This window comes from Mustela erminea, chromosome 15, assembly GCF_009829155.1.
Source record: "Mustela erminea isolate mMusErm1 chromosome 15, mMusErm1.Pri, whole genome shotgun sequence".
Lineage (NCBI taxonomy): Eukaryota > Metazoa > Chordata > Mammalia > Carnivora > Mustelidae > Mustela > Mustela erminea.
In genome coordinates this window covers 67,754,939-67,776,389 of record NC_045628.1, presented here as the reverse complement: position 1 = coordinate 67,776,389, position 21,451 = coordinate 67,754,939, and the positions used below count along the sequence as shown (strand labels likewise).

Below are 21,451 nucleotides of genomic sequence, written 5' to 3'. Positions count from 1 at the left end.
TGAAAGCAGTTCAAACCACAGCAATTTCAACATATTTTGCATGAAAATTTGGTGGAAGCATTTCATGAAGTATTAGAGCAAATATAAGCATCATCAATGTTCTTTCACTGCTTAACTAGGTAATTTAGTTTAGAGCAAGTAATTACGTTTATTTAATATGATTAGTTTAAAAAACTTCTTGTTGTATTTTTCTTATAATTCAGGCATTCTGTAAATGCTAGCAGCATTTCTCCCATTTGTTCCCATGTTGATGATTTCTAATATATTAAATGCTTGGTTAATTAATTAAAATGTCAATACTTCCTATCAAGTCTATAGAAATTATTCCAGAGTATTTAATTATACTTTAATTTTCAAAAGGCCTAAACATTTTCATAACATGGTATCTTATCTGTTTGTACATACACACACACACACACACAGACACATTCATTTCGAATACGAATAATTTGTTAGACAACCTTGATCCATCTGAAACCCAAGAAAGTAAAAAAGCTCTCACAAAAGTTGATAAATGTCACAGTATTCAGGCATTAAATCTTTTGCACTCTAATTATAAAGGAGTCCTTAGGCCTTCTCTCAGATAATTTTGCCTTTATTTTCCCACACTTCTACCTGAATCGATTAAACCAAAATTGAGTAAAATAGATAAATATAAAAGTGCAGACTCATTGACACCAACAAGAACTGATAATTGAAAGCCTAAGAATGCGGAGAAAGACTTCAAAACCATGAAAAGCATAGATTTCTTCTGCAATTTCATGTGGGCCAAAAGAAAGGGCTATTAAAATCAGTGTTTAAATAATCCTAAACTTCCAACTAGACCATAGAGGTTAATTCAACTGAGGTTAATTCCAAAACTCTGAATTATAAAGAAAAGGTTAATTATGTTCTTCATATTTTATTTAAAAAGGAGATATTATATAACATGTTAGATTTTCAGCCAAAGATTTTTCATACATTGTAAGAAAAAAAAATGTTGTTTCTTAAAACTCAACTATTTGAAACATTATTTGCATGACTTTTGGATCTCTTCATTCTCTAATACACTTGGATAACAGATTTTCTTGCATATTCACTCACTGCCCTTTTCAAAATGGTTTGCCAAGATTCTAAGACATTCAGTCCCATAGTCACCATATAGAAGCTAAATTACTGGACTTATCACAGGGCCAATGCTGTTTGTACATCCTGGGATATTGATTATTTTTCCTTAACAGAAAAAGCTGCAAAACGCCAATCTCTGCCTGTAGAGCCAAAGTCCGAGCCAGAGTTGTGTCAGCAACCATTAGCCCATGAAGAACGATAAAATAGAAGTAAAACCGGAAAGGAAAAAGACAAGAAAGTACATAGGAAGGACAGAAAATAAAATGGTTCGATACAACAATATCTCAATTATATTTTTAATAGCCTTTACAGCTTCCTGGCATGATCAATGCTATGTAAATAATGTTTATAGCCATTTGTTTGAACAGATAGAAGTCAAAGTGTATATGGGATAGAGATGGAAATTAATCAGTAGTATTAAAATGACTTTAATTTTATGTTAAATATTTAGTTAAAATAATTAAAAGCAAAATCACACAAAATAATTATTTTTACATGTTTACTTAAATATTATTTATTTTTAAAAATATTTTATTTATTTCTTTGTCAGACAGAGAGAGAGTACAAGAAGGGGGAGCGGCAGGTGGAGCGAGAAGCTGGCTCCTCACTGAGCAAAGGGCCGGATATGGGGCTCGATCCCAGGACCCTGGGTTCATACAACCTGAGTCAAAGGCAGATGCTTAACGGACTGAGCCACCCAGGCATCCCATATCTAAACGTTACTTAGTTATTTCCTTTATCTTTAAGGCCTCCCTTTACTATTTTTCTTGTCCTTCCCTATGGCATTTACCAGGGCCATAAACATGAGGGACAGTCAACAAAAATTATACACAAAGCCTTGTTACTTTCTCCTCACCAAGGATCAAGTTATTCTGTAGCATAAAATATTTTCCAAGAACTACCAAGAAGATATTAGAAAAAGGAACTGTTTGACATGAAGAAAAACAGTATTGGTTCAAAAAACATTTGTTGAGCTCATCCCATGTTCCAGAGCCATCACAGATGCTGAATACAGCAAAAGAAAAATCACAGTACTTGGCTTCAAGGAGCTCACAGTCTTATGAAGAGGAGAGACATGTAAATGACTAATTATAATATCACGTGGTAAATGTACATGCTCCAGACATGGAAGGGGGAGTGAAAATGCATCCTGAGAGAAGAAATGGGGAAACCTTTCTGAATCCTGAGTCTTAAGATCTTTTTTTTTTTTTAAGATTTTATTTATTTATTTGACAGAGAGAGATCACAAGTCGGCAGAGAGGCAGGCAGAGAGAGAAGGGAGGAGGAAGCAGGCTCCCTGCCAAGCAGAGAGCCCAACGTGGGGCTCAATCCCAGGACCCCGAGATCATGACCTGAGCCGAAGGCACAGGCTTAGTCCACTGAGCCACCCAGGTGCCCCAGTAATATTTTATATATAAAATAATATATAAATATATATTATATGTATGAATAATATAAATATAAATTTATTTATATATAGATATATAAATATATAAATAATATAATATATAAAATGATACAGTAAAATAATATAGTAATAATATATAAAATAATACAGTAATAATATTTATATATAAAATAATATAGTAATATTATATATAAAATAATATAGTAATTATATATAAAATAATATAGTAATAATATTATAATATTTTATATATAAAATAATATCGTAATTTCACCCCCCAATAGTTATTGGCAGTGAGCTGGAAGGAGCAATAGAGAGCATATACAGACAACACCACGTACCAATGTCATTGGGAAGGCAAAAGTGATGGGAAGGCCTGGAGCCCCAAGTGAGGCCCTATCTCCAAGAATGAATGTGGGATGGGGCAGGGCCTGGAGTGTTGGGGGGACAGCCTTGGAACACTTCCATTCAGTAGTCATGGTTAGAGATGAAGACAGACTTGCTGGCTGCAGCCCCAGCCTGACCACATGAGGTCTACTTTCCTTGGCAAGTGAGGCTATTGGCCTGGGCTCTCTTGACAAACTCCTCCTGGGCGGTCCTCAGGTTCTCCTCTCTCCACCCCAGGCCTTCACAGGGAAGAAGTCTGCAGAGCTCGGCTACAGGAGAAGATCAGGCCCAAAGCTTCAGCAGAGGGTGGGAGGGGGTGCTATTACATTTTAACAGATGGATTTTAATGTGGCAAATGTTTACATATGAATTGTTCTGGAATGTTATATGAACTTGGATGGGATGAGATAGCCATGGATCCAGGGAAACTAAGTGAAACACACTAGCCTAACACTCCCTCAAACAGAGCAGGAAGAGTAAGGCAACAAGGGCGGGAAATGATTTGGGAAATATTAGGGAATCTAATTGGCAAAAAGATTGGCAGGCTTTGGTGATTAACAGAAGCCCCAACTATCTAGGCTCCAAAGCGTAGTGGTTTAAAACAACAATTTATGACATTTCACAGCTTTGTGGATGTCTCAGTCAGTTCAGACTTTTATAACAAAGGACTACAGACTGGGTAGCTTCAGCAAGAAACATTTATTTTTCGTAGTTCTGAACTTTGGGAACTCTAAGATACCACAGATTCACTGTCTGGTGATATCTTGTCTTCTTGCTGTATTCTCACACAGTGGAAAGAGGACTAGGGAGCTCCTTCGTTCTCTTCTATAAGGGCAAAATAACCCCATTCCTGAAGGAGCCACCGTCATGCCTTATCTTCTGCCAAAGGCCTCACCTGTTGATACCATCACTTTGAGGTTTGGTTTCAATACAGGAATTGTTTGGTGGGGACACAAACATTCAGTCCATAACAGTGGACCAGGAATTTGAACAGGGATGAGGTGGTTGATTCTTTGGTTCCACATGGCAACAACAGAAGTTGCTAAGTAAGACTCCACTAGAGGAAGGCCTGGGGTGTGGGTGTAGGGCAAAAGTCAAAGTTGACTCTTAAAACTCTTGTCGCTGGAGTGTCTTAAGGCTGGGCTCAACTGTGTTTACCAGCAAGCAAGACTACTCATTGTCCTGTGTGGTGGCCTTGGGACAGTCAGACTTTTTACATGGAATCTCAGGTTTCCCACAGAGCCTAGGTGGAAGCTGCAAGGTGTCAGAGGGCTAAGCCTTGGGAGTCACAAAAAGTCGTTTCTGTTGCATTCTGTTGGTCAGGCAGATAGCCAAGGCAGGCTCTGACTAGAGAGATAATGTAAGATAATTACATGGCACCTCAATTTGCAGCTGTCTTTCACATCAAGCTTTTAGAAATGATGGATATAAAATTATCAAGGATGACTCAGATTTTTAACATGACTTACTGGGAGGGCCTCCTACTTGACAGAGATGACAGAAGAAGGACCAGGCTTAAGAGAAAGATAACGAATTCATCTTTGGATAATATAAATTTGAGACAATAGTACAGAAAAAATTGATTTAAATCATGATTAAATAACACAAGATTTTATAAAATCCATGTTTCTTTGGTATCTATTCTTTGTCTTTTTTCTCTCATCTCCACTTCTGCCACATCCCCTAACATGGGATCATTTACTCAGCACGCCTCTATTCCAAGCAGAGGACTTACTCTGGACATACTGGACTTAGAGTCTTCATCATGTCAGACAAGATGATACTGTGTAGACAGGGGTGGAAGACAGATAAAAAATAATTAAATATACACATAAATAAAATGATTTCAGATTTTCTTATGGGTCAAGAAGATAATAACATTGTGATAGGAAAGGAAACAACGAAGGATAGGGGAAGAAGACAGTAATTCGAGTAGGTTTTCTGGAAGTCTTCACTGAGAAGGTGATAATATGAGCTGAGACGTGATAAAGAAGCCATCCACACATAGCAGGCTGGAGGGAGGCTGTGGGGTGGCAATGAGTGCAGAGGACGATGAACACGCTTTCCTTGCTCCCGCCACTTTTTTTGCATCCATGATTTGCACATGACTTTTCTTCCTGGAATGCCTTTTTCTAACCTCTTTGCTTGGATGGCTCCTAGCTTTCCACTGATGTTCAGTTCAGGCACTTTCTTCTCCAGGAAGGCTTAGGTGAAGTTAGGAAACTTTTCCAGGCCTCTCAGAAGGCAGCTCCGCCACAGCTTCCGTAACCAGCACCATGATAGCTGTTTACTTGTTTGCTGTTCCTAATAATCTGACAGTTGAAGGTAAGACTTTTGTCTTTGATTTGGGTATCACCGGCGAGTAGCAAATAGTAAGGGCTCTCTTCAGTGAGTGAGTGAGGACTAAATAAGGAAGGAAGAAAAGGAGGGAAGGAGGTACGAAAATGAGGGAAACATCAGGAGTGTCCTTACAAAAGGAGGTAGCATATAAAGTGTTAGTGAGATCTGGCTACAGTGATATTTTTAGTTCATAGTCAGCATTTTCTGCGTGGGTAAGTATGTTAGTGCACACACACACATGGACTTTATTATCTAAGCAAGAGTAAAATTCCAGGTTCTAGGAAGCTTCTAGAAGAAATCTAAACTTGGCCTAAGGCTTGCTGTCATCTTATTCTGCAGTCCTCGGTTTTGAGCACAGGAGAGACATTTGTGGAATTAATTATACCTGGAGAGAGAAAGAGCATCTCTTGGCCAGAGCTGCCTAGCTCCTTCCACTAGCCTCCTTGTGGGTTTACTGCCAACAAGATTTCCAGCTACCCCTCCCCCTTCCCCCAGGAGGTAAAGAGGAGAATGTGACAAAAAAGTTTCCAGGAAGCATGTCCCACAGCCGCCTGGCAAAAATCACTGAGCTTGGAGAATGCCATGGAGAAAAATAATAGTGTCTATCATTTAAAAATAAAGCAGTGGTCAAAGGAAAAGCAGGTCTTTTTACAAACATGCAGAGAGCTGACAACAGGGTAGCTGGAATCCAGAGGAAGGTAAAAAAAGTAAACCATGGAGGAAAAAAGCCGTGGTTTTTTCTGTAGCTGCCGAGGGCAAGCCACTGTGTGCTCTAAAAGCTGAAGGGAAAAAGGAAACAGAATGAGACACAAAGCCCAAGTATACAATCCTGTGTGATTGTTTTACCTGGATTATCGGGAAGCAATCTGTACATTTAACACAGCTTCAGAATCATGGATCATGAAATTATAGCACAGGCATTAAAAATCTCAGAGAGTTTTACTCTAGGTTTGTTTCCAAGAAGTCCAACGATTTAGAAAAACTGACTATGCCTCCTATGGCCAAAGGAAAATGAGGGGTAGGATAAGCTGAAAAGTTTCCTCTCTGACGCATAATTTATCTGGGATCTAGAGTAGGAGTTTATGTCTTAAAACCATCAAACATTTCTTGTAAACAGTGTTTCTTTTTCATAAATGTCCAAGACAATCTATTGGGCTTTTGTAATTTTTTTAGGAAACAATGTGAATTAAAATAAACTGTTAAACGGGCAATTTCAAAAATTGGTAAATCTTAATTTTGCTTAGTGATCAGAGACAGAGAAAATATGACCATTAAATAACAACCCAGGAAAAATAACCCTCAAATGTAAATGTAAATTTTGTGCAAAAAAAAAAAAAAAAAAGAAATGATTTTTCATCATTGACAAACTAAATGATTGCATCTGAACAATGGAAAACAGGTGACCTTCTTGCTACTCTTGCTTGTCAATAATCACGGAGGCAGAAATACCAATTTCATACAGAAAACTAATTCATTTGCAGACTGAGAGAAGGTTTTCAATACAAGGTGGATTTTTCAAAGATATTAAAATTAACTTAATGTTTTTAGTTTATATCTGTGGCAAAGGAAAGCTACATCAGAAAGTGTTGCTAATCCTGTGTGTATATGCATTTTTCTCAAGTGAATGGAAGAGTATACTTCTGAAAATAAATTGCTTAACCCTTTCCTTTTTGTACTTTTTTAAAAAAAATATTTTACTTATTTATTTGACAGACAGAGATCACAAGTAGGCAGAGAGGCAGGCAGAGAGAGAGGGAAGCAGGGTCCCTGCTGAGCAGAGAGCCCGATGCGGGGCTCCATCTCAGGACCCTGAGATCATGACCTGAGCCGAAGGCAGAGGCGTTAACCCACTGAGCCACTCAGGCGCTCCCCCTTTTTGTACTTTTTTAAAGCATTATAAAATATAGGAATGAATATGTTTTGTATCTAATTTCAAATTAAGATTAGTTATTTTAGGTTTGTAAGATATTAATTGATCACTTTCTAATGAATGCAGTTTCAAAGGATACATATATACAGCATTTTGGACATATACAATTTCATGTTTAATTGTGGCAAAAAACCCAACCACTTTCAGATATGAATCAGGAGAAAGTGGTTTCATGTCATTTAATTAGTTGTAAACAAAACAAAACAAAACCTCATGGGGATTTGAATTCCAAGCTCTAAAAACCAAGTGTTAAATTAAATGCCTAATGACCTGTCATAATTCTGTCGGTTGGGCTGACAAGTCCTGAGCAGGTCTATGCTTCATCCATGACACAGAAGCAGGTCCGGGAATGTTTGGTCCCTAGTGGGAGGCTGGGCGGAGGCATTAAGGAGTCTGTGATCCATGTTGCCTTTGCCGAACAACAGCAAGCGTGTGCCAACATGCCTGGAGCACGGCGAGGCAGAGGCCCCGGAATCAGTCAGTGAGTGTGCTCTGGAGAAGAGTGGGAGAAAAAACTATGCTAGAGGAATGCTTTTTTTTACAACTTTTATAAGTCTCGTCATTATCTGTATCACTCAGTGTGGCCTCATGTATTCGAATCCTACTGTATCTTGGCATTTTGTTATAAGAGCTGCTGTGATATCAGTTCCCAATTCTGAGGTGTAGCGGGATAGAGGCATCAAAGCCTAAACTATATTTAAACATACGACTCAGAAGAACAAATTCAAATCAAGTATATAGTACGCAATAAGAGTTACTTTTGCCAGCCTATAATGGAAGCATTAGAATATGCGTGACCTTAAGAGTTGAGATAAAACTTCTACAATAAACATTTTTGATGAGAATATATGTTTTAATATAAATGGCTCAGAGAACTGACTCTACCAATAGACTAAGGATAAACTTATCTTTGATATTCAAAAGTGTAATGTGACCCATGAGGCTTAGATGAGCATTCATTACAAATATTAAAACACTAAATGATAAAGTCAACCCTTTTAGCTGCATCATATACAAAAGAATCGTGTATAGCATTTTCCTGTACATGTGTAGTCTTTCATATTAGGAGTCTATGAGGGGATAAGCAAAAAGAGTGACAATAATAGTAATAATAAATAATAATAGTTGGCTATTATTTCATGGGTAAATACGGCAGGAACTTGCATTGTCTTGAAAACCAAAACAAAAACAGAACAAAAAATGACACAAAAAATTCTTCAGCGGTGCTGTAGGCATCGGGCAGGAGGAGGTACGACTAAAGGCAAGGAGTTCCGATGGAGAAACAACACAAGAAAAGAAATAAAGAGCAAAGTCAAATGTGCAATAAAGCTGCCAGAACAAGAGAAAGCAACAATTAATTTTGACTTGGGAATATGTTGAGGGAAGGCTTCCCAGAGACAGTGGTATTTGAGAAGAGATCTGAAGGGCATAAATGTTTTCAAAACAGTTCAAATCGGAGAAGAGAAGAAAAGAGGAGGAACATGGTAAATAATATCAAACTGTATTCGAATAAATAAGTACATGTTAAATTACTAAACCAAACTAAGGCAAAGGCATTATCAGCTTTCCTGAGATAAATGAGTCTCCAAGTTTCTTCAGCAGAAAGATCTCAGTTATGGAGGGGAATAGTGTCTGCAGTACTTTTTCTTATTTTTCTCCCTAAAAGTACTCTCTTTGCCATTCTTCTAGAACAGTTATGTGATGTCCATGAGACAATGTCTCTATAGTGTGAGATATTTTCCCCTCCAAATTATTCATATTTTGATGTGGAATTTACCAGGCACAAGAAAATTATGAAAGGTATATTTCAGATACCCCAGATTTGAACAAGAATGAAAAAAATGGAAAAGACAATCAATGGGTCAATAATAATAATAAAATGATAATAGTTGATCAGCTTCTCTTCCTAGTTTGTCCCAAAAGCCAAGCTTTGCGTGGCTGCAGACCAGCCATCAAAATCTACGGGATCTAAGAGGAGAAAGCCATTGTTGGCCAGTGCCATCCCAAGGTTCTGATACAAGAGCCAGGAAGCAACATTACCTTTGGTTTCTCTGTGATTTATTCATTTTTAATATTTATTTATTTATTTATTTATTTATTTATTTATTTATTTATTTGACAGACAGAGATTACAAGTAGGCAGAGAGGCAGGCAGAGAGAGAGAGGGGGAAGCAGGCTCCCCGCTGAGCAGAGAGCCCAACGCAGGGCTCAATCCCAGGACCCTGGGATCATGCCCTGAGGTAAGGCAGAGGCTTTAACCCACTGAGCCACCCAGGTGCCCCTCATTTTTAATTTTTGAAAAAAATTTTTGTTTGTATTATATGATGAAGATAGGTAGTGGTACACCTGCGAGGGTTGGTAGTTTCCAAATAAATTCATACACAGAATGCTGTTTTTCCTCAATTGCTACCAGAAGCACAAAATGACATTGACTACAGATCTCCAGAAGGAGCTTCCCACATAGATTTCAGGTAGATAAAAAACATGAGTGCATGTTTTATTCATTTTTAATATGAAATTCATACAGTCGCAAGTTCAAATTTAAACATTTATTGCTTCTTTTCAAATAAAATTTGAATTAAAAAATTCTGTCATGACTAACTTATCAATAAATAACTTATAGAAAACAAAACTTATGAAATAGAGGTAAAGTCTAGCCCTAGGCAGTTTTATGAAGACGAATTTCCTTTGTTTCTGCTCCATTTATTATTTAACTGCTCCTCCCACTGCCCAACACTCTTCTGCTGCCCTCACCTTCACCTCTCCTTGTCTCTCACCTGGGGCATCCCCTGGTTGTATTAGGACTCTATTCTCCGTGGTTCTCCTGGCCCCTAATCTACTCCCTATGTCTTCTCTTTCTGACAGTAGGTTTGGTTCTTGATTCCATATCAAGGAGTTTTGAATAAATCAAGAAACTGAAACCATAAATTTTGAGAGATTTGAAGAGCTTTGATTCTGGAATATTTGGAATCAACTGAGTTCACCATGCAGGATGACTGATGGCATCTGATTGACAGGAATCTCTTCACATTTCTCTCACTGCTCCATTGACAAGATAAACAAAAGATAAGAAGGGTATGAATAGTGGGCTGTTTAGACGTTGGTTTTTTTTCTCCTCCCTCTTTAACAACTCCATTAATTAATTTATTAGAGAGAACCTAGGTTAGTACCAAAGTTTAAAATTAATGTTGCAAGGCTGCTTGCTGCCATACTTGCACAAAAGAGAAAATTAAATTGAAAAAGATACGCGGTTGACTATGTAGAGATTTTTTTTCTAACTTTAATTTGAAGAACTGTAACGAGATTGAATTGTAGTGCTTCCACACAATAATGTATTTCACTGCTTTCTATTATTATTCAAGATCTAGGGTTCTTTACTGTGGACTAGTACCTTCACAATGTGGACAACCATGTGTAACAAACTAGGTAAAGTCTTTGCTGTGAACATATTTAAGGAACTCATCAAGGTCTCCAAATACATACAATGATTCTGCAAATATTAGGCAAGAACAGTGACAACATGGAAGTGATATTTAATGGCCATAAACTTTATATTGGCCAAAATTACACCAGGAACCAAGGGACAAGTTACTAGTTGAAGATATGTCCTCAATCACACCTCACTTTTACCTAATCCACAGGAGGAAACTGAGTTCCAAGGGGGTGGGTGCTTGGTTCTGGCTCCCCCCCCCCCATTTTCCTTCAACACTCTTCATTTTGAAGGGTAACACTAGAATGGGGTGGTGACTTCTACCCCTCATGAAGAGGACTTTCCCTGCTCTCTTTTCAGAGTGAGACTAAAGAGATTACTCTTTGAAGAAAAAAAATAGAAGTGGTTTGAGAAAGGAAAAGGAGACTTTGCACTCTTTGAAGAAGGCAAATGCTTTATCACAATGCAAAAACTAAAAAACAAAAACAAAAAAACCCTTCATGTCAAAACGCATGGCTTAATTATGAAGAAGCTGAGTTATGAAATAAACTCACACACTCAGCTGACCTTGGCTAGAAGTTGTGCTTGGATCAGATTTACCTCGTATTCACCATGAGGACACCTAGGTGGAGGCAGTAGCGGATACAGCAGGTTTTGTAGTTAAGTATTAATAGAAACAATAAAATCCTTCTGCCTATGCCTATAAAAATATCCATGATATTCAATTAATGCAGGCCTTTCTTTTTAGATGATATTACAGAATTACCAGAGTAAGTCTGTAATCAAGTTCTCGCAACATGAATTGTTTTAATATTGGAATTCATAAGAAGGCTGTTAGTAGGTAATTAACCTAAACACTGCAATTTAATCAGACAAAGAAACATGCAGGGAACCGTCCAGAATTAAGAGATTCTGCAACTTCGGGTATGTTCATATTGAACACCTTCTGCCTTTCAGTACAGAGTTATGACTGGTAAATATGACGGCTGTGTTCCTGACACTCCTACCGGGAGGAGAAGGGCGAAATGTTAACAATACAATGCAAAACAGAATGTGTGGAAGGAGGGCATTTATCCCAGAGATTTTACGGAGGGGGACTGCTTCATGGAACCTCCCTATCGGAGGGGAGACCTGATATGAGTTTGGAAGAGTGAGTGAGACTTAGCCATGGAAAGATCCATAAGAAGCCATTACAAAAATGTAAGAGATGGACCAAAGACAAACCACAAACTTTTTTAAACTAAAACTGGGAAAACTTCTGGTAAAAATACATAGGGCAAGACATTTATGCTAACGCAGAGTTTCATTTAAGACATGCAATCTTACTAGAAATCTTACATCCAATATTCTGAAGTCAATAATTTCTAAATAATTTAGGAATATGTTTCATAAAACATGACCTATGATTTCAAAGAGTTTATATGAAAGTAAAACCTTATTCTTCATTTAATAATGCTATTAGTCACCCAGTATTACTTTGCTTTGGAAAAATTGTTCAACCCAAAGGAAATGTCTTCTTCACTCTTGAATGAAAGATATCCCAGAACAACTCTGTAAGAATTTTATTTTAATTTTTCCCTCTATTATCATTTCAAAAGATGAAAAGAGAAAATGCAAATGCAGTGTCTTTTAAAAAGCGTATCTTTTAAAAGGTATTACTACTTCTTTTTTTCTTGTTACATGTTACGTGTTTTTAGCCACCCTTCATCCTGTTGTGTCATTAAGGATGATCAGCCTCCAATTCCCACAACTTCATATTCGCAAAAGGTACAAGCATCTTGAAAGAAGTCTTAGAAATGATCAAACGCTTTCTATAGCTTTCCTTCTGACACTTCTAAGGACTCAATTTGTGGCTTTTTGTTGAATAGGCTTTGAAGTTAAGCATGCTTTGTATATTCCTGGAATATACAAAAAAACCTAAGCAAAGAAAAAAAGTTTAGTAGGAATGAATATTTTTAGGGGTTCAGAAACAAGACTAAGAACAATATAGATTTAACATTTTATGGTCTCCCTGTAATAGACTATCAGCTCTAGGAGAGAGCCACACCCCCACGGAGTCCTAAGTGCCCTGAGCAATCCCTGGCATGTGTTTGGTAAAAGACACATTCAAAGAGTTAATGAATGAAGAAATGAATGAATGAACAGAATGTATAAAAATGATTTGTGGGTAAAAATATAAACATATGTTAATATGTAAGAAATTTGTACTACTTTTTTTTTTCTTTTCGGTCTTGGACAAACTTTTGACAAGAATTTGGGAGCTTCATTTGATTAAATGTCACCGTAGTATTCCATTCAGAGAGTATGGTAAAAGTCTCAATGAGCATTTTGTTCCAGTGCTTTCACAAAAGTCACTGTGGCAAAGACAAAGTTAAATCGGTTCTGATATCCGGACCCATATCAGGGTGGGCATAAAATGGAGCTAGGTTCGTTCACTAACTGCAGAGCAAACAAAAATGCAACAGGTGAGCAAAGCCAGTTGCAGCTACTGTGTTCTTTCTTTCATTTTGTGGATTTCTGCATCCTGGGAATTTCACCTCACTCACCATTCACAGGATAACATCAACCCTGAACTGATTTATCATAGGAAAAGACCTTTGTAATTACTGTGCCAATCCCTTAAATCTCTTTCCCCACAAAAAACTAAAGAAAGAAAAGCATAATACTGGGTTAATAACAGATACTTGAGAAGAACTAGCTCAAATTCTAAGCCATATCAGTATCTTACCTCATTTTATCCACTTTTTCTTTTTTTTTTAATTTCTTAGATTTTTTAATTTTTAAGTAATCTCTACACCCAACGTTTGGCTCAAACTCACAACCGACAGTGGAGTCACATGCTCCACAGACCGAGCCAGCCAGGTGCCCCTCATTTTATCAGTTCTAGTGAATGCTATTACTTTTAAATGTCATATTGAGTACATAAAAATCTCTAATCAAGTAAAGTTTTTCATCATTTTTTATAGTTGTGTATTAAAATTATTCTAGTTCTGTTAAAATATTAGTTCCCTGAGCCCTAAACACAAGAAGCTAAAAAAAAAATTAGTTGATACTGTTGACAGGGCTCCAACTAGCATGTGTAATTTGGAATCAGAGGGAATGCACACAAAAGAAGCTGTTTCCTTCATTGTTAGGGGAAAAGATCATTTCAACTAGTTTCAGTCTCCAATGACAACTGGCCAAGAACTACAGAAAAAACTCAAGGAAGTAAATTCAGGTAGCTTGATCCTTAAATATTTAGTAAGTAGCAGTAGACACAGCAGCCAAAGCTAATGTAGAATAATTAGGGCCGACTGCAAAAAAAATGAATACATTTTTATTCAGAAGTCTCTTTTATTTTTCATCTTACCGTATATACTTTTCTCCAACTGATTTCCTAGAATAGATAATTACTATAATTCAAGAATAAACATAGAACCCATATTTTCTGAGGATGGAAGTAAAATGGATTTTGGAGAACTCACTTAACTCAGCGATGGAAACAAAAACAATTATGCTAGGTGATGAGCATGACAGCTCTGAGTTTTCTTTACTTAATATTCAAATCATGGAAATTTCATGAGAAATTATAACTCTTCTGCAACTAGGCATCTTTAATCTCTTATTCCTGACCAATCAAGAGACTAAGCCAGATGTGAGAGGTTTCAACACTTTCATCTGTTGTTGGACTAATATTTTTTCTTTATTAATAACTTCTAATAATGTATTTTATTAGCATAAGGACTTATAATTTACTAAAGCCTTCACACACATCCACACATTTTATACTTCTACAAATTTCCGAGGAATATATTTTATATGTATAAATAAATACATATAACAAAATATTATAACTATTAAACAGAGGAGGAAACCAATCTCAAAGAGATCTGTAAAGGAACAAGAGTTATAAATGGTAGAACCAGAACCTTCAGTGTGGAGATTCTAAAATTCATCAGTTTTTCCATTTTACCACAGTAAATGTGTACATCTTAACACATTTGCCTAATGCCATCACCAGTTATTACGCCATTTCTTGCCGTTCTTCCTTGTGTTTCGTAATTATTAATCTGGCAAACCACAAATATCATCCACTTCCAGATAAGTAGAAAAGGCTCTAAAGCCCAAACATAATTTCAGAGTATTGGTTGATGTCACTGTGATTAAATCATATGATATTTTGATAAAAAGGTCTGGCAACACTCACCTCTTTTTGACGGTACTTTATGGCCAATTTGAGTCTGGCGAGATCATTTCCACTTTGTTCTTCTATAAGGCTACTGTCATCTCTGTAATTAAGGATGATTTCCAGTTCTCTGGAACTCCTTGTCTGATCCAGTAGGTCCTTTGCAAACTGTTTGCACTGTCGGGACAGCTCCTCATACTCCGACTTGAATTCATTTTCCACTTTACTCAGCTCCTGAAGCTCCCAACTTAGCTGAAAGGCTGTGAGAAAAGGATCTTCACTCGACAGTGCGATGAGGGAGGGGCTGGCCAAGGCCTTGTAGATGTTGAGTCTGGAGCGTGAGTGGCGGAGGCTATCCACGTCCGAGCTGGAGACGCATTCCACGCAGTTGCATCGGACCTCGTGGGGTCTGGGCACAGAGACTCCTTTCTGAACTAGAAGCTTGATTATTTCATAATTATTTGTATGGGCTGCCAAAATGATTGGTGTAATGTCTGGAGTGAATTCAGAGAACTGCTTATCAAGGAGTATGGGAGGCACCTAGAAAAAAGAAGAAAGCCGAGGTGATGAATATTTATTCATTTGTTCAAGCCAGTGAATTTCAAACAGCGTGCTAGAGCGAGGCTGAACAAAGTTCATAAATCTTTGCCAAGCTTTTCTGCAGGAAAGAGATGGCTTTTTTTTCTGCTAAAAAACAAAAGAAAATTCTTGGAAAAAAAACACTTTCCAATATAATGACACATTATATTGTCCAATTTCCAATATAATGACACATTATATTATTATATTTGTTTAACCTGAATTTTGACATTTTATGAAATCTTAAAATAAGTGACTATGGGAGGTCTTTACTTCGTAAAAGACTTTCTTCTCCCAACTTATTTTCTGACACCCAGTCTTTGCTTTTCTTTCCCCAAGGTGTGGACTCCCAAAGTAATCCAGAAATACACTGAATAATAGTTAATCATTTGTTTTAACCCAAGCTTTTCCTCTACAAGAGAAGTCTTTTAGTTCTTCAGTTGCTTTTGTTTGTTAAAACCAACTCAATGATTAATGGTGGCAGCAGAATGTAAGAAGGCTAGCCTCCTGCTTTCTGCTTTCATCTAACACTTTATGGTCTGTTTTCCAGAGGACCACAAGTGCTCCGTCACCATTGTATCAGAAATAAACAAATGGTTTCCAATGAATCAGGTCACCGGTATGTTCATGCACCATTTCCTTTGGGTTTTTCTCTTGGATTGGTAATGACAAAAATGCTGTAATAGTCACTATTTAGTGGACATTTGCTAGGTGCCCTAACCCTCACAATTCTTCACACTTTCTAGTTGGGAGCCTTCAGTGCGTTAAGTGCAAGACCCACTGTTTGCACCGGGCTCCTCCTGACACCTGAGCCTGGGCGTATTCCACCACACCACACCACTGTCCAATGTTTGGTTTAATAGTTCTTCCTGCGGGCATAAAGAGGCATCTATGAAAATAAGTGCTGTATAAGGATAAGTTAAAAAGACATGGTAGGAAAAAATGATGACCCATGTACTGTATAAAATATACTGTAAACTAAAAAGGAAACCATAAAAGGATCAAAAGCAAAACAACTACATAGAGAAAAACAAAACTCATATGAAACCTTAATTAGACTATTTTTAAGTAGAGATATATCTTTATGAGAATAATTAAGCCTGTGTGCTTCTTAACCTATTTGACCATTTAGAATCTCTATTGGGGGCGCCTGGGTGGCTCAGTCCTTAAACTGCTGCCTGATCCCAGGGTCCTGGGATCGAGCCCCGCATCAGGCTCCCTGCCCCACAGGAAGCCTGTCTCTCCCTCACCCACTCCTCCTGCTTATGTTCTCTCTCTTGCTATGTCTCTCTCTCTGTCAAATAAACAAATAAAATCTTTAAAAAATAGAATATCTGTTTGTTTTATAAGAAACACTCCATAAAGAATAATGAGATTTAGTTATCTATTTAAAGGTTATTTAAAATATATGCAGGGCGCCTGGGTGGCTCAGTGGGTTAAGCCACTGCCTTTGGCTCAGGTCATGATCTCAGGGTCCTGGGATCGAGTCCCGCATCGGGCTCTCTGCTCAGCAGGGAGCCTGCTTCCTCCTCTCTCTCTCTCTGCCTGCCTCTCTGCCTACTTGTGATGTCTCTCTGTCAAATAAATAAATAAAATCTTTAAAAAAAAATAAAAAAAAATAAAATATATGCAATCAGTTGATAAAAGATAGTACCTACTTATTATAAAATTCAGAATAACACTGTTGAGGTAGCACTGTATGTTCAAGCAGGATCAATACATACCTCATTACTTTTTAAGTAACTATCTTATATTTTCAGTATTACATAGTTGAAAATTTAACTATGTATTTATTACAAAGAGAAAAATGCCCCTAGTTAAAATTAAACAAGAATTAATCTTTTAATTAACTATATTTCAAGGTTTTCAATGGCAGACATGAAGAAAAACAAAAACAGCATAAATAAGTTCCTGCATTAAATGTATATTTAAGAGATAGCTGCAATTTGGAGGGGTTTTCTGGATTCAGTAGAATTTCATTCTAGATTTCTGTAGTTCTTAAAGCTATTTTAAAAGTTATTTTAATTAAAAATAATTTTAAATTTATTAACCATAAAATGCAACTTTGAAGAATATTTCAGCAAACTTTTATGAAAAAATAAGTATAATATGGCCATATTAAAAAGCATTTATATTTCAGGAGAATGTCAGTGTCATAGTATTAGAAAGAGAGATGGCAAAATAACTGATAAAATATACCAAAAATAAATACTCCGTTCATGAGTCTTAATAGTCAAAAAATCATTGTGAATTTTTAATTCTTTAAATATATGGATGTCACTATATCTTTTATAAGCATTTATTTTAGAAAATAATTTTTAATGAAACTTTTTTTTTTTTTAAGATTTCATTATTTATTTGACAGGGTGGGGGAGGAGCAGTAGGCAGAGGGAGAGGGAGAAGAAGGTTCCCCACTGACAGGGAGCCTGATGTGGGTCTTGATCCTAGGACCCTGGGGTCATGACCTGAGCCAAAGGCAGACCCTTAACCAACTGAGCCATCTAGGTGCCCTCGAAAGAAACTGTTTTAGATATAATATAATAATTCAGTAGTCAATAAATAGCTATTTTTTAAGTTATGTAATTTTAATTATCTTAGAGTTACCTCTTACTCTAACATGTGTTCTAAATTCAATAATATATTATATGTTGTCTTTACCATCAGTTGTTTGACGCCCAGCTGGACAGGGACCACTGGACCCTGGGGACTGTTTGGCCTTAGACGTCCTTCTTGCAGGAGTCTGTGGCGCCTCTGACCAGCCAGCTAGTCAGGCACACGTCAGTGTTTATGCATGTCTTAGACCCAGGTTCTGGGATTTCTCCCATTCCATTAAGAAAAATAGTGATCAAACAAAAACTTAAAAAATTGCCTATTATTCAGTACTAATTACACGCCTGCACCAATGATTACATAGTGTTTGAAAATTGGAGGTTATCTTACTCTATTATCAGGTCTACATTTATTAGCTTGTATTCCTCTATATGTAAAATAACGCCCTCTTCTCCTTTTTACTACTGAGTATTCCTATGGACCCATAGATTCTTCTTTTATTTTAGTGTTTAATTGCAATAATTATTCACTTTGAACTTATTGAGGTATAACATACCTTCATTAAAATGCACAACTGTTAATGTGAAGCTTGATGTATTTTTAAAATATGTGTGCAGCTGTGTGACACAACACAGATTATAATCCAGGAGAGGGTGTGCACCTCAGGAACCTTCCTCTTGTCACCTCCCAGTTGCTTCATTTTGTAATCACAAACCTAAACGCTATCGCCAGAGATCACTTTCACACACACCTGTTCACTTTATATAAATGAATCCTAAAGAATATACTTTTCACATCTAGCTTTCTTTGGACAACATTAGCTCCTTTTTTTTTTTTTTTAAGATTTTATTTATTTGACAGGGAGACAGAGATCACAAGTAGGCAGAAAGGCAGGCAGAGAGAGAGAGGGGAGGAAGCAGGCTCCCTGTGGAGCAGAGAGCCCGACTCAGGGCTAGATCCCAGGACCCTGGGATCATGACCTGAGCCGAAGGCAGAGGCTTTAACCCACTGAGCCACCCAGGCACCCCCAACATTAGCTCTTTGAAATACTTTGTTATTGTTAGAAGCAATCTTTTTTGTAAATTCCATTATGCATAATATTTTGATTTATGAAGATAGCACAGTTTAATTAATATTCTCTTGTTGATAATATTTGTGTGATTTACAGTTTTCACTTGTAGCTAAGAATACCATTTCTATGCATATTTTTGTCTGTGTCTGCTAATACATATCTAAGAACGCAATTTTGGGTCAAATATTTTTCTTAAGCAGTTACAGCAATTTTCAAGACTACCACAAATTATATTTGGTATTATCAATTATCTACCTATCAGTTTATATATCTACCTATTTTTTATGCCATTTCTTATGTCAAAAAATCATTTTGAATTTTTTATTTATTATCAAGGTTGGCTGTTGAATTTGCTAAGGCCTTTTCCATGGAGATGATTATATAATTGAACTTCTTACTCCTAAAAATGTGGCTAATTAAATAAATCAATTTTTTACTATTGAAACATTCTAGCTTTCCTGAAATGAATTCCATTTGCTTAAATGTGTAATATTTTTATTTAGAATTGTTATACCCATGTTCATAAGTGAGATTGATTTATAATTTTTACTATGGTGTCTTCATCAAATTTTGGTATGAATACTGTGTTTGCTTCATAAAAAAACATATAGATTCTCTCTTCCTTTGGAATACAGGGAGATGTGCCATTCAGAACTTTCTTTTCTTTCTTTCTTTCTTTCTTTCTTTCTTTCTTTCTTTCTTTCTTTCTATGATTTTATTTATTCCTTTGAGACAGAGAGTGCAAGCAGAGGGAAAAGGAGAAGCAGACTCCCCGCTGAGCAGGGAGCCTGATGTGGGACTCGATCCCAGGACACTGGGATCATGACCTGAGCCAAAGACAGATGCTTAACTGATGGAGCCACCCAGGCGCCCCTCAGATCTTTCTTCAAGAGAGGATTCACTCCCTACCTGGCAGTGCGTTAATAGACTCCAGCTGTCTACCTCTTCAGGTTCTTCCTCAATTTTGGAGCCCTGGACAGTAGACTGAATAAGTGGGTTGACAAGGAGCTAGCTATTTCCACCCAGTACGGGACATCTCTAGTCAGTAATTTTTCTCTGAGTTCCCCTTTACACTGGCAAAGATTTTTGTCAGTTCTGGGTCATGGTCTAATGGCTTCCCCTTCTCAATCTCGCTTTCTTCCCTTTTACTTTCAAAATGTTATTTTCCAATAAAACTTTTGCAATCGTCTCATTTTATCTGCCTCTTGGGGCGCCTGGGTGACTCAGTCAAGCATCGGCCTTTGACTCAGGTCATGATCCCGGGGTTCTGGGATCAAGCCCCCATGTCAGGTTCCCTGCTCAGCGGGGAGCCTGCTTCTCCCTCTCCCTCTGCTGCTCCCCTCTGCTTGTGTTTTTTCTCTCTCTCTTTCTCTTTTTCTCTCAATCTCTCTCAAATAAATGAATTAAAAAAAAAAAAACTTTATCTGCTTCTTGAGGAATCCAAAATGTGATCAATCCATTTTCCATATTGTGGGGGAAAAAATAAGTAACACTGAAATTATTTGATCTTTGAAAGTTCAAAATTATTCTGTGAAAACCCTGAGTGCCTGCTATTCTTTTATGGGATATTCAATAACTTTTCCTATTTATTGCATAATAAATATCTTGGCTTTTCTATCAATAATAGGGTCTGTTAATAAAAACTGCATTTGGGGGGAAGTTATTGAGTTCATCTAGTTTCACTTAGAAAAGTCAGTTTTAAATGTGCAGGGATTCAGGAAATGCTAGGCTTACAATGTCCCTCCTGAGGAATCTACCGTGGGACAAGACGATGGGGAACTGAGGAAAGGACAAATGAGGGGCGCTAAATGTATGTAACAGTTAATCAAAGATCAATGCAAAGGTAGGAAAATATAAATTTTTAAATGTTCTAAAAAGAAAAAAAAAAAAAAAACAAGAGAGATTGAGAGAAAGGAAGGTGTGGAGCAAAAGGCTCTCTACTTAACCAGCTAATAGAACAGAAGCCTTGGTAAAGCAAAAGGGGGACATGAAGGTTTTATAAAAGGTACTAATATAAAATACAAACTATTCTAAATAACCAGAAAATACAAGTCTTGAGGACCTTTAATTCTTTCCCTCCACTTTGCAAAGATAAATTTTCCGAAATGTTAATCTCTCAGACAATTCCCTTTCTTAACATACTTCCATGGCTTATAACTATTTGATTTAATATTCACTTGTCCATCAATCAGTGAATATTTATTGACTCCATTGTCTGGTGCAACATTAGACTCTGAGAAATTAAGAAAAATGAAGGTAAAACAGTCCATGCCCTCAAACAGAAGATTGCCATACTTGACACATTCCCAGATCTTTCAGCAAACTGAATCAAATGTTTACTAACTTACTATAAATCCAGCACCATAATAGGTACCATGCGAAATACTCAGAAAAACAAGAAACAAGTGTTGCAACATCATATCAGATGCTCACCAAGTTTTAATTGTTCTGAAAATTTTCCAAGTGCTCGCCAAAATCTCAGG

At 37.0% G+C, this 21,451-nt stretch overlaps 1 protein-coding gene across 3 annotated transcripts in view; it reads right to left on the bottom strand.

Annotated features, from left to right (window-relative positions):
• Positions 1 to 21,451, bottom strand: part of TRPC4 (transient receptor potential cation channel subfamily C member 4) — a 205,548-nt gene that overhangs the window by 94,872 nt on the left and 89,225 nt on the right. For all 3 annotated transcript variants that reach the window (XM_032315137.1, XM_032315135.1, XM_032315138.1), the window contains exon 3: positions 14,789 to 15,307. In XM_032315137.1, the coding sequence (XP_032171028.1) occupies positions 14,789 to 15,307 (519 nt within the window). The remainder of the gene's footprint in view (positions 1 to 14,788; positions 15,308 to 21,451) is intronic.